At 45.3% G+C, this 14,403-nt stretch overlaps 1 protein-coding gene across 3 annotated transcripts in view; it reads left to right on the top strand.

Moving 5' to 3' along the window:
- Positions 1-14,403, top strand: part of SDK1 (sidekick cell adhesion molecule 1) — a 465,152-nt gene that overhangs the window by 417,209 nt on the left and 33,540 nt on the right. For all 3 annotated transcript variants that reach the window (XM_068146644.1, XM_068146645.1, XM_068146643.1), the window contains 3 exons: positions 11,743-11,858; positions 13,283-13,469; positions 14,265-14,402. In XM_068146644.1, the coding sequence (XP_068002745.1) occupies positions 11,743-11,858; positions 13,283-13,469; positions 14,265-14,402 (441 nt within the window). The remainder of the gene's footprint in view (positions 1-11,742; positions 11,859-13,282; positions 13,470-14,264; position 14,403) is intronic.

The raw sequence follows: 14,403 nt of genomic DNA, 5'->3' as shown, positions 1-14,403 counted from the left end.
TCTTACCTGTGCTCAGGCAATGTCCCTATGTCTCTCTTGCTAATGCCAGAAAAGGTTGTCAGAATAAGGCTGCTTTGTCCTTGAGTGTTTTCATCTCTTCAGGCAGACCTCAGTCTTTTCATATGTTTATACAAAATGCCCTACATGGTGTCACCTCCCCATTGGAGCTCACATTCTGGAGAAGGGAGTCCCTCAGCGTTACCTTGCCCCCCCCCCCCCTCTCCCCCCCTTCCTTATAGCACAGCAGCTTTATCTTCTTCCCTCTCCCAAATGTAGCTGAGAAGATGCTGTGCTGAGGAGTCCCCTGTGCCTCCTTGTTAACAGCCTACAAGAGGAATGACAACATTTCAGCACTGGCAGCTTCAATCAGTCTGCGGTGGCCCCCTTGGCTGTTTTTTCCTATCTGTTTGGGACACGTGGGCTGTGTCTCCCAGTGATGGCTGTGCCTATGCAGATAGGGAATGCATTGCTGCTGGCACAGCTAGAAGAACTGGGTGGGCATTTCCATCCCTGATGCCACTGGAGGATAGAAGGGAAGGATTATCGTGGCCATTTCACATTGCAGTAGTCTAAAACCTGTCAGCCTAGGGACAGTGCCTTCCCTTGGTAAACAAAAGGGGATGGAGAGAAGCTATTGGAAAGCAGCACAATAAATAAATTATTGGTTTCACTTGCTCAAACTTTAAACAAAGGAACTGGCCTTCCTTGTCACTCTAAAAGCACCAAGCCTTTGGGGTGGTAGATATTTTCCTTTTCATTGTTTACACTTCTGAACACCAGCAAAGGCTACTTTGGGGGAATGGCAGGTGTCTGAAACAGTGATCTTCCTTTTGTCCTCCCCTTCAAATTTAATGAATCTGCAAAGCTGTTCCAACATCCTGCTCAACTGTGAGTTAGCTTTACAGCCTTTCTTGGAATGTCCTGATCCGGGAGTAACACTGGGATTTCATTCCTGTCTCCTGCATCTTTTGACACTGGGATTTCATTCCTGTCTCCTGCATCTTTTGACACTGGGATTTCATTCCTTTCTCCTGCATCTTTTGACACTGGGATTTCATTCCTGTCTCCTGCATCTTTTGACACTGGGATTTCATTCCTGTCTCCTGCATCTTTTGACACTGGGATTTCATTCCTGTCTCCTGCATCTTTTGACACTAGGATTTCATTCCTGTCTCCTGTATATTTTTTTTTTTCCTATGGGAAGAGTTCTCTGAGCTTGGAGTTAAAAATCCAAGACATGTTCTCCAGCACTAAAAGAGAGAGTAAAGGCAGAGCAGAGCAAGAAAGGGCAGATATGGAAGGATGGAGAGGAAAAAAATAAATTAAAAAAAGATGAGACATTTCCTGGTTGAACTGGGAAATAAACATCCTCTCATTTTCCCTTGCATTGCTGGAAACCATCGTGCCTCTATCCCAACAACATTCTGTTTCTGCGAGTAGCATCAGTCGCTGGCTACATCCCGTCAGTATTTCTTGGTGGATTTAAAACTCCTTGAGATTCACTCTACACATGGTTTCCACTTGGGGCTTGTCTGCAGCAGGTCCAATTTGGATTTGTCGTCCCCATCAATGCAGCTCCACTGGTGGTAATCACAGTTTTAGATAGCACTGGGCTGCATTACCTAATCCTGCAGGGCTGTGACAGGACAGTAAAAAATAATAAACTAAAGTGTGCTTACATTAGAGCATTAGCTATTCCTTGTGTGTTGCTGGTGTTGCTGCAGTGCTGGGGAATTATGGATACAAATTTTTTTTATAGGCATTTTGGTTGCCTTTCCTGTTCAAAGTGCTGATTTTAATTTTTTTTTAAGGGTGGGTTCACATCCTTAATCTGTTTAGCGATGGACGCAAAGGTTTTGTAATTAAACCTCCAAGAGCGGTGGCTGAGCGCCGTAGCTGCTCTTATAATGGCAAAGGCAGAAAGTAACCGTGCCAGTGCGAGGCTGTGGAAGAAGCGTCCTTAATGTCAACATGTCAAAAAGACATCCCTGCAGCTCTCTGGAGACTGAAATCTAATGTCAAGGCAGAAGGAAGCAAGTCTAAGTGAGAGTCGTACTGCTGTCAGAGCAAGTTATTCTACCATATAAGAAAAGGAATTTTAAGAGAATGCGCTGGAAAGCGGCGTCCAGATTGAGACATAGATTTGATGGGCTTTATTTGACATCTTTAATTCTCCATTGACAAGCCAGAAGCTCCCCTAAAATGATTTGCAGTGTTTTCCTGCTGCAAGTAAAAGCTGAACGCTCGCCTCATTAACAGCTCATTAAGTTGTTAATATTGGTCATAAGCAGCCTTTGGTACAGCACAATGCTTTACACAGTGCGGCAGCTCCTGCTTGGCTCTGCCGTAATTGCCTCTTTTTATCACGTCTCAACGTAGGAAAGATGTTTCTCTCCAAGCAAAAATATCATCAGGTTTTGATCAACTGCACTTGCTTGTCTCTGCCACCGCTATTGCCGGTGTGGGTGGCGCTGGGCTGCAGTTGCCATGCAATGCTTTGCTCAGATGATGAACCTCCATCTCCCAACCCCAACGACTTGCTGTCGATTTGCACCACCGAATGCAGCCCGAGACGGACAGGCTCTCCGTACTCAAATTCATCATCAGGACTCCTGTCTTTGTTCTGCAGTTGGTGCAAGCAGCAGTGGGAGTGGTAGGACAAATTAGCTGTTCTGCTGCAGTGTTATATGGCCTGTGAAGAACCGAGTGCAGGGACATCCCTGCGCAGCACACAGAGGGCGGAGGCATGCAAAGCCTGATCGTGTATGCGAAGCCTTACTGAACCAACAGCAAAGCTACTCCATTAAAAGCAAAGGAATTAACCTTCCTTTCAAAAACATGAGCAATCAGCAGTAAAGCAAAATGGACCATAAATTGCACTGGTGAAGAGCTGGGGAAGCCCCTGGCTGATAACTTGTATTCAAGCAGACACAGGCTGGGGTTTGTTTGACTGAAGGGTTGTACTTGCAGCCAAATTTCTATTTCCCCTAATTGTGCAGTCCTGCTCTGCTTGTTTTCAGTCATCCTGGGATATGTGAGCAAAATGTTGTAAGTATTTTTATATGGGTCTCAACTCCCGTGGCTTTGCCTCCTCTGTATGGCTTTGCTGTGAAGCCAGCTGTAGAGAAACACAGTCGGTTTTCTTTTCTGACATCTGTTTGCCGTATCCATCGTCAATCATGGAACTGGAGGCATTTCAGGTTGCCTGTTTTAGCCTGAAAGCAAAAAAAAACAAAAAAGTTTTCATTTTTATTTGGGGAAGTATAAATTAGCAATATTTAAACCATTCTGACCACAGCAATCTGGACACCAAGATGATAGCGACGCATAGAACCACGGTGATGAGCTCTGGGATGCTTTGATGACTGGAAAACACACGCATACACAAAGCAGAAGACTTGCACTCAGAGACAAGAAAATGTAAACTTAATCTCTCTCTCTCTCTCCCCAGGAGCACAAGATCACAATCCTCCCCGAGCTCCCTGGGGTTCCCTGACCACTGCAATCTGTAAATCGTAAATTAATCCCACCTGGGGGTCAGCTGCCCAAACGTGCATTAAAGGCACAGCAAAAGCTTATCACAGTGGCAGATCTCACCTGCTCAGTTTGACTTTTTCCCAGTGTGGCTTTTAACATTTGGTATATGGCAAACCCAGTGGAGATTCACCCCAATTATTTGACATGCTCTCTTGGCTTTAGTGGAGCATAAGGAGTTGTTGGTGCTTATTAGGCTTTACTAGGTGCTGCTGTTGCTCTTAGTGAGCTTTAAGTGGGTGCTTTTCTCAGCTACCATGAACTTGTGCTACTGAGATACTAGAGTTTGAGACTAGCAAGTCATAAGGATTGGAACATGACTATAAATAGAAGAGAAATGAAGCCTTGGATCCAAAGAGCCTGAAGGGATAGTTTGAGGTGGGTAATTTTGCCTCCAGCTAATGGGTAGAGTTGTTTAAGAAAGTTGGGAGTGGTGCTTTCCCACCTGGTGTTGCTGCCACTCCTCCCAGAGCATGAGAGGGGGAGGATCAGGCCAGAGTATCAAACACTCAGCAGTTCTTCACCATTCCTTGCACCCTTGAACAACCTTCACTATCTCCTGGGGGTGAATCCTGTGCTCATCAGAGCTGACACTGCTCTCAGTTACACAACTTTCACACTGGGTTAGCTCTGCTGGCTTTAGTGGAGCTAACCCTGATTTGCATTGATGTTATGGAGAGGGGATTTTGGCTTGTAGGTTTATGCCTGTGCGTTTGTTTGCGCATACCTAATGCTTGTCAGGCTCTTGTTGTTCCTGCTCATGGGTCCATCTCTGCTGACTGATGGGCTGCCTGCTTGTGTGTGATCATATCCTTGTTGACACAAAAGAAATAGAGGGAAAAGCCCATTTTACTATTTCCCCCCTTCCTGTTTTAACCACCTGCATGCCCTTTCTGGAGGCTGTCTGACAGTTCTGTAAGGGCTTTACATCTGGGCTGGCATTCTCAGCCCCTTGATGGATAATCTTGGTATGTAAGGTGATAGCCTATTTTAGGTTTGTAATAGCTAAGTAGAACTGTAGGCTTCAGCAAAAGAAAAGCATGTGGTGTTTGTTTGCAGGCTCTAACCATTTCAGAGTACTGCTCCATCTGATTCACTTTGGTTGCAGGCATTGCAATGTAATCGTGGCAACTTCTCCTGCATCGCTCAGATCATGTCTCACCCATGAAAATCCTGGACCACACATAGCTCATTGGGAAATCTGAGCTTCATATTAAGAGATTGGTAATCACAGCAACAGTGTTTTCACCACTGCTGGAGGAGACAGTGAGGGACAGGGTGAGAATTATTTCTGCTTGAGTTGCTTGCCACTTTATGAAGGGTCCTCATGAATAAGTCATATCCGTCGAGGTTTCTTCAGAACATGATTGCCTCCTCGGTTCAAGAAAATGGCATTGGCAGACAACCTCCTAGAGTCTGGCTCTGTGGAAAGGATACTCCATTTGTAGTCCATGTTTCATTTCAATATTTTCCTGATATGTGCCACAAATGTCATCTCTTCCTCTCCTCCCTCTACTCCTGCCACCTTCTCCTGTCTCTTGCAGATGCTGAAGATGTGCCTACCTGATGTTGGGAAGCTTCCCAGTGCTAAGCTCTGGGTATTGTATTTGGGTACTATTTGCAGCTGCTTTTAATTATGCTTTTTCATGACTTTAATATCCTTAACAATTTTATATGGCAAAACACACCTACTGTACTAATTGTAGCATAGAGTGAGGGGGCCAAGTGTTTGTCTACCCAGATAAACACAGCGCAGAGAAAAACAATTGGGGATGTGCTAGATTCCCAAAGTCCCTTCCAAACAGCTCTTCTCTTTCTCCTTTTCACATATTCTTCTCCACCAAGTTAATTCTGTGTTTATGTTTCTATTTTTTAATCAGTCAGTCTGTGCTCACAGATTGCTCCCTCTTCATCAGTGTCCATGAGGATGAGAGAGAGGTTGTTAAAATTCTTCCTGTGTTGAGTTCACTCAATCTCTTTTACAGTAGGATGTCTGGGTTTCTCTTACACTGGTCTATGCAACCATGTAAATCAACACATACATGGCATATATCAACATCCCTGACAAAAATCATGCTTTTGGCAGCTGCTTTAACCTTCTTCCCACCCAGTAGGAGGCTGGGCTTCTCAAAGATGGGGGAGACCAGATTGCTTCTTTGCTGAGTCCTAGGGTGACAGAAATCTGTTTAATGTGGTTTTGGTGTCCAGTTATCATGACTGAATAAGAGATAGGAGCACTCTGGTCCAGTGTTAGCAAATGGAGTTGTGTTGGAGAGGGTTAGACCCACATCCTTTAGACCCACATACAAAGGATATGGGTCTAACCTCTGCCTTTCGAATTAGATCTGAACTACATCTGAGTAACCCTAGAAAGTGCAGTCCTTGGGAAAAGCACATACTCGCAGCACAAAACTTAGCCCGGCTTAAAACAGCCAGAAATTGGTGGGAAACATCTTTCTCATTCTAAATATAGCCTGTGTTGCTTTGTCACAGCAGAAAGCAGCTTCATAGTAGCTGTTTTTAAAGCACAATTAACTAATTGTTATTGAACTAATCAACATCGCTCACGCAGCATTCCTGATGGCACCAAGGTTCTGCTGCAGGGGGGAAGCGGTCCCTGCTCCCACCTCTTTTTTTGTAGGCATTGTGAGAAAATGGCCAATAAAAGCTGAACGGTTTTCTTTCACGCTGCTTTTTCTTTTCTGGAAGGAGTGACTGCAAACACCTGCAGATGCACCTTTTTTGTTCTTTCCTGGGAGGTACCATCCTTGCATTCCTCCTCTAAAGCTCATACTGCAAGAAAACTCCTTGTGTTTTGCTGTGCCCATTATGCAGCGCAGTCTCGCTGTTTTATCTTGTGACCTTCTGTTTGTTTTGTGGAGTTTGGCTTTTAAAATCCACTTAACTGTTGCTTTTTCAGGCCATAACTTGAGGGCAGTGGCTGCAATGGGAGAAGAAACAATCTGTTCTCCATGCTGCTGTAGGGACAGAACTTTAATATGGTGAGGATGGTTTAGGCTAGAGATATTTTAAGTGTTATTAATCTAGCAATGCATTGGTGAAGTAAATACTGATGCCAGAGATATTTCCAGTATTATTAAAATAGCAAAACACTGGCAAAGTTTGTGTGAGGATAGCAGAGGAATCTGGAAAGAGGTTGGTGATCAAGATCTCCCAAGCATCTGACCAGCCAGGGTGATCCTGGTGTGATGCAGGAAGATGGCTTTGAGCCCTCTCCATATCCTTTCCAGTCTGTCTTCCATGATTGTGTGTGTGCCGGGAAGCAGTGTGTAAACTCGAGCGCAAGCTGGAACTGTCAGCACACGTGAGGTTGGATATTGCTGTGTCTTTTCTCTGGTTGTTGCCCACTAGGTAGATAAGATTACAGCTGATATGTCAGAACATGCTGCAACCACCACTCCATTATAATGTGTAGACATACAGATTAGAGGCTTTTTAGGCCTGGAGCTGTCTCTTTGTTCTGTGTTTATGCAACACATTGTGCAATGAGATTCTGGCCTCTAGGTGCTACCACCAAAATGCAAATATATTGATTACAGGGGAATAAAAACAGGCATGTTCACAAAAGCATGCTTTGATGGACTGGGGTGGGTGGAATGCTTGCTAGATAGAAGAGGATCAGCGGTCTTTACAAACCAGAAATTTGCTTGGAATTGTTTGGAACTGTGGGATCAAGCTGATGCACAGGAAAATCTCTAGCCTCTCTCACTGCATCTTTTTCTCCTCATCATTTTATTGCCTGCATATATTTTTAAGTGGCATGTGTATGAGGGAATCTTGTTCCAGACTTGTCTGTGAATTTCCTGACATAGTACTGGCATTACAGAAACAATTAGAAAATCAGTAGAGGAGAGATCCTTTGCTACCCAGAAATTGGAGCAGATGTTAAGAGCAGCAAGGAGCGCTCCATAAAAACAGGCTCTAAGTTTACACAATGAATCACAAGGATTTGTAGCCTACCTGTGGTACAGAGCATCGTGGCAACTGTCACTGAGAAAAGGAATAAGAGTTTCACACGGATGAGAAGCTCTCAGTGCCTCACAGCCCAGAGAGGCAAATATCCCAAGGAAGCAGCAAGCAAAACTAAGGTAAAGCTTCTGCAATGCATTGAGCTGCAGTGTGGGGAGGCCACTGGGGATTTCAAGCACCTTTTCTTTAAAGGTTATAAGCATTTGCAAACTCAAACAACTGCAGTGTGAGCAGAGGCTGTTCACTACAAGTAGAAAATGAGGGCAGTGATACATTTAAATGTGGGTTTGGATATGTGACTGTATTGATGGGCTCGTTTTGACACTCTCCATTTCCAGATAGAGTTGTTGCCTGTGTGTGATGCTGCCAACATCATCCAATCCATAGCTGTTTGGTGGTGTGTTTTTTTCCACTAATTACTCTATGACCTTCTTAGCCTTCCTCCTTATGTTTTGGCTGAGAGAGTTTCAAGGAGACAACCTCAAAGGTGAATGGAAATCAGATAAGAAAATAAATGTTTACAAATATCTGCATGAGATTCCAAGGCAGGCTACGTGCACAGCATTAGACTTGATAAATACAGAGGGGTGGTTTGTTTCCAGGGAAAGTGAAATGCTTTCAACCTGCCAAGAGCCGAGTTTGGACCCTCGGGGGTCTGTGTCAATCCTGCTATAGTTGATAATGTCACTAACACCTAAAGCAGTGTGAGGTATGCAGCATTAACCTTGCTCTTTATGTATTCCTGATTTCGACAGCCATGAAAAAAATTCAGAGCTCAGGTAATCTTGAACTGCATTCCTAGAAGGTAAAAAGGCTTTTGAATTCACCTTTAAAATGCAGTTGCTTCTATTGGCACAGGCTGCCCATACATTCAGTGAGTGGTTTGGGGTTTCAAACAGGTAGAGTCTGTAGGGATGTGTTTCCTTCTTTTTAAAGTATTTCATTTCACCCTTAATGTAATGTGCAGTCTGCACAGAGCCTCATCAAGCATCAGCAACACTTCTCTGCTGTCCCTTGCTGTCAACAGGAAATCTGTGCTTGGAAGAGGAGAGACACATCAGGCTTGGAAAGTTGAACAGAGGGATAGGCTCGCAGGGCACAAAACCAAACAATTTGCATCTCGGCAAGGCTTGGGGGTAGCGAAGAGAAATGTCTTTTTTTCTATGTCGTCTCTGTTGTGTTGGGTTTTTTTCTTCCCATCAAATTTTCTACTGCCATGCCAGCAAAAGTACAGTTCCAGCAGTGAGAGTGTCAGTGAAGAATGATCACTGGCAGGTTTTGACCAATGTGTTTCTTAGACACGCTCCAAAAAGGGTTTGAGGCAAAGCTGTGGTTTTCTGGCAACAAGCTGCACATGCCAGCTCTTCAGATTGCGCCAGGGGAGACATAGATTGGATATTAGGGACAATTTCTTTACTGAAAGAGTAGTCAGGCATTGGAAGGGGCTGTGCCCAGGGAGGTGGTGGAGTCACCAGCCCTGGAGGTTTCAAAAAAAACGTGTAGATGTGACACTCTGGGACATGGTTTAATGGTTGTGTTAAGTCAGCTGTTGGACTCAATGATCTTAAAGGTCTTTTCCAACTGAAACTACTCAATGATTCCAATGATTGCATCTTGGAAGCAGCAATTGTTGCAGGCTGGCAGACAAGATCCAAAGAAAAAGGCTCTTACAGACACTGCTTCTGACCTGGGTATTGAGAGCACTTTGAAGCTGTCAGCTCAGGATAGACAGTAGTGCCACTACTTAGAGAGAAAATATGTGGCTAAAGTGATCCATTTTCTTCTGTGATTGTACTTGTTCCTGTTTCCCTGAGCATGCCATCATCTGCAAATCTCCAAGATGTATTTTCAGGTTTGTGCTGTGTGATCAGTTTGGCCTCACACTCTGATGCATGCTGTGAAAGTCTTAAAATCTTGAGATATTTGGTCCTTGACAGAACAGCACAGTGTGACACTCCGTGCAGCCAGCCAGCTAGCTACCTCTTCTGAGCGCTGGAGCAAGCTGCCTAGAGATGTTGTGGAGTCTCCTCTGGAGAGATTCCAAACCCGTCTGGACACAATCCTGGGTAACCTGCTCTAGTGACCCTGCTTTAGCAGGGGGCTTGTGTTAGGTGATCTCTTCAACCCCTCCCCGTGCTGGGATTCTGTGATTCGGTCCTCTGTGAAATTATAGAATTGTTAGGGTTGGAAGGGACCTCAAGGATCATCTAGTTTCAACCCCCCTGCCATGGGCAGGGACACCTCACACTACATCAGGTTGCTCAGGGCCACATCCAGCCTGGCCTTAAAAACCTCCAGGGATGAGGCTTCCACCACCTCCCTGGGCTACCTGTTCCAATATCTCCCCACCCTCATGGTGAAAATCTTCTTCCTAACATCCAATCTGAATCTACCCATTTCTATTTTCATTCCATTCCCCCTGGCCCTATAATTACCTGACACCCTAAAAAGTCCCTCCCCAGAAATGCAGAAGCCAGCGCAGCGAAACCCTCGTGAATAACTGGCACTTTACTGATGGTTGTTCTCACTTCATTCATTTGCTCCAGCCAGCCAGAAAAAAAGAAAAAAAAATAAAGGCAACAAGAACAAATACAGTAAACAGTTTTAACTGAGCACTGGCATAAAGGCTAGTTTTGATTTTACCTTTCAACGTTTTAATTGCGCAGCGATCGTTTCGCAATAGAGTCGCCGGTGGCTGAGCGCGGGGGCGAGGGGGACGGGGGGGAGTGGGGGGGGGGAGGGGAAGACATTAACTTTATTTATGTTTTGGATTATTAATGTGGCTGTTAAAATTCCTCCAGTTAGTTTTGATTGAATTGTTTTTTTGTGCGATTCTGTCGTTTAATGGAGCGGTAAATAAGAATTTCTGATAATGAGCCCAAGCATCTGTCACAACAACCTGGCGCTGGTTATTAACATTTCCATTAACGGCAGGGTGGGCAGTGATAATATGGAAACCACACAGTTAGAACAAAATAAATAGTTGGTGTCAGGCTGAGTGGGTGTTAATTACTATTTTATTTTATAACTCGGAGGGGAGGGGAGTGTTGGTAGAAAAGTGTGACTTATGAAGGTCATTCGCGCTGAAGAAAGAAGCCTCCGGAGGAACAGATAACCGGGGCTAGCTAAGTCGAGTAGTGAATGTTTTATCACTTCTATTTCTGGCTTGTAAAGGGGCAGTGAGAAAAGAGACAGCTTTCTGGGGTGGTCTGGGTGAAGGCTACGGCAGCGTGAAGGCGGAGAAAGGAGAAGTGTACCCTTTGCCCTGCCTTTCTCTTCCTTCTCCTGGAGTTTGAGCAGGACGCGCTCCGGCCCCTTCTCTGCAAACAGAACACGTGCTGCTTTGTTAAGACCTGCCGGAGGCAGAGACAGCAGGTTGGGAAAACAGAGAGTCCTTGCTAGCCACTGGGGAAGAAAATCCACCTGCACCAAGCTGGAGCTTGACAAAGGGAAGGATGGCATGACCCAGGTGCACTCCAAGATTAGTTTCCTATGACAGCACAATGCAAAGAAGAAATGCCATCAGGAGTCAAAGAGCGCCAGCACCTATCTGTGCAGGTGTAATCAAAGCAGAGCTAGCAAGCAGCAAACTGAAAGCTGCAGAATCAGAGTGGTTTGGGTTGGAAGGGACCTTTAAACTCCCCTGTAGTTAGCAGGGACATCTTCAACAAGAGAAGGTTGCTCAGGGCCCCATCCTGTATGACTTAGAATGTTTCCAGGGATGGAGAGGTACTTTTAGACAGTATTTTGACTCTGAGTGTGGGAGCCTTGCAAACAGGCTGTGACAAAAGCCTTGATGCTGAGGAGGAGACCAGGCTCATGGAGGCCAGTGGGCTGACTTGCTCCCAGGTACTTCCAGCAGTGGTTGGTCAGGAGCACAGTGTCACTGCCAAAGGCAAGCCCCAAACATCGCAACAGAATGAAGACAAAATTCTCCTTTTGTTTTCCAAAGCTGCTGGCAGGAATTGACTTGATTCAATGTCTAACCCAGACTGTGTGGGACAGAACATAGCCACGACCAGAGGCTTGGCTGCTCCTCACTACATAGGTACCAAGACTTGCCTGTGGTACAGATTCTTCCTGGGCTCACTCTGGCATCTGACTTGTGGCATAAACAGAGTCTGCTCTGGGTCCTTCCACAAATGAAACATTGCAACCTGGATACCAACTGGTTCTGCTTGTCACTATTAATTCTTCTGTTTTCCTTTCTCTCTCTAGCACCAGCACTGGCCCCACAGAACATCCAAGTGAACTCCCTTTCTGCAAGCCAGCTGGAGCTCACCTGGGACCCCCCTCCTGCCGACAGCCAAAATGGAAACATCCAAGGCTATAAGGTAATCCTTCTGTTTCCACTGATTTCATTTATCTTGCATGGTGTTGCTGATACTTGAGAGATAGCTCTACGAACTACAGTAGCCCTCACTGCATAAGGCAAATTAAAATAGCTTTCAGGCTGTGGTACAGAAATGACACCAAGTCCTAAAGCCAAAAGAAAGAATGAGATTGGGGCTTGGAGAAAAGGGGAAGTGTTTTGCTGTTTTGGAGCAGAGAGCATAGGGAAACAGGGTATGCAGATAAGGAGGAAGCTCCACTTATGCAGGCGACATATCTGCTCCAAAAAGCAACAGACACACCAGAGCTGGGGGCAAGAAATGTATTGAATAAAATTAACTGAGCTTTCTATCTATCAAATGTTACAAGCTAGGAAAAACAGAACTTTCTCCAAGCTAGAAGCCTGAGCCAGGTCAGATTTTGGAAGAATTATTTCATTTCCTTAACTTTAACAGCATTAAATCATAACATTAATTGCATTTGGTTCTTAGGCAACAAGCACGTTGCAGAGACATGTTGTTTAGCTCCTCTAGCATGAGAATGGACCCTCAGAGACTGGAAGTGGGCAAGTCTACAAACAGTGGAAATTGGCTTGGGTTCAGTGTCTGGCTCTGCCTCTGACCATGAATTTAAGTCCATAAGCAAAGAAAAGCCAAGCCAATGTGAATAATCTGGCATCCTTTCTTGGCAGCAACAAGCATCCTTATATATCAATTCATGTTCTTTCCCTTTTGTACACATATAGATGGCTCCAACAGCTTGGCTTGTAGAGCCAAGGTGGAGTCTTGCCTAGGCTCATTCTCTCAACTTTCTGGCTTGCACTGGCCTGTTGTAATGCTCTTGCTGCCAGGCCTGTCCAATAAGTAGGGCTGGCACCACTTTTCCTCTTGGAAACCACTTCTCCAAAGCCTAATTTTATGGCATCAGGACGAAAATTATGTAAGGGAAGAATGGGGAAATGTACCTCAAAGAACTTTAGGGAAAGTCTTTATTACCGTCTTCAGGAAGGCATTTGCTTGGCTGTCCTGTGAACACAAATGGTGTAACTGTTGTGTGCATGCAGAGGTGAATTATGGACTGTTGTCCCAGGATGACAGTGCTGACAGACAGTGAGTGTTTCAGGGAGAATTAAAAATACCTGACTTCTCCTTGCTGAACTCTGGCAGCTCATATCTGCTGTCATTAGGCCATGTTCTTCAGCATGTGCTTTATTTTTGAGTGATGTACTCAGCTGTGGGGTCACTGGACTCGGAGGAACTTGCCAAGGGAAGATAAAAGGCTGGGCAAGTGGTGAAAAGCTTTGGTATCTCATCTAATAGAGGAATGCAGAGCAAGACTTGTTCCACCTTCCTCCTTTTATATAGCTGCAATACCCAGATATTTTCTAGGGTGTGAGATATGCCACCTCACTTCGTTGTTCCAACAGATTTATTACTGGGAGAGTGACGTCCAAAATGACACAGAGAAAGTGAAGGTCCTTTTCCTCCCGGAGACAACCATCCGCCTCAAAAACCTGACCAGCCACACGCGGTACATGGTCTGCATCTCCGCCTTCAACGCAGCTGGGGATGGCCCCAGGAGCAGCCCCTCACAGGGCAGGACACACCAGGCGGGTAGGGCACCCTGCTCTTGTCTCAAAGCACAGACTTGGTGATGACCAGCGTGTAACTGGGAAGTGGCGAAGGGAAGCGGGTGGATACAGGAGGGTACTGGTGCTTAGATTCAGCTTTGGGATGGGACATTACATTGTAATGGTCCTGGAGGGGAAAAAAGGAATTAGGTAAGTGGTCTATGTAGGAAAGAGTGATACAGTAGAGAATGGACTGGCAGAAGCACCAGTGCCTTCACAAGCTGGTCCAGAACAAAACTGTCTGTGAGTCCACTTCTGGCCTCTGCTATTTAATCTAAAAATCCAAAGAAAATCTCATCTCCAGTGCCTGGGAGATGCCCAAAGAGTCCTGTGGAGAATCGTTGTGCTTTTTTAATTCTACAGGTTTTTTTCAGCTGACTCAGCAGCCACCCAGTCAGACTGAGCTGTCTCCCTGCTGGATGCAACTGTGATGTGACTGTGGCTTCATCGCAGGGTGAAGGCAATGCCTTTGTTGGTGGCTATGAAAAGGAGATGTGCACTTGAGCCGTATGCTCGCACGGCACCTTTCTGAGGGTCTTTGCCTTCTGTGTCCTATCTCCTTGCTTGCTATTGAGGCTCCTCTTTGCAGCTGGGTGTTTTTAAGGACAAGGCTGGCTTTCTGATGGATTACAGGATGCCTGGATGCAATTGACAAATCCCATTCTCAATTTGTTTCCTTTAGATTAAGGCTGGGCAAATAAAGCAATGTTTTATAATATATAGGTGTGTCAGATTGACTTACCCCTGCTGCAATTCGATCTATTTGTAATCCTTTCAGCACCCAGTGCTCCCAGCTTCTTGGCCTTCTCTGAGATCACTTGCACTACACTCAATGTATCTTGGGGTGAGCCGACAGCAGCAAATGGAGTCCTGCAGGGTTATCGAGTAGTCTACGAGCCTTTGGCTCCCGTCCAGGG

The sequence above is a fragment of the Melanerpes formicivorus genome, unplaced genomic scaffold, assembly GCF_026170545.1.
Source record: "Melanerpes formicivorus ecotype bairdi unplaced genomic scaffold, bMelFor1.0.p_v2 SCAF_14, whole genome shotgun sequence".
NCBI classification, from domain to species: domain Eukaryota; kingdom Metazoa; phylum Chordata; class Aves; order Piciformes; family Picidae; genus Melanerpes; species Melanerpes formicivorus.
Note: the sequence above shows the minus strand (reverse complement) of the source record. Positions and strands in the feature narration are given on the sequence as shown.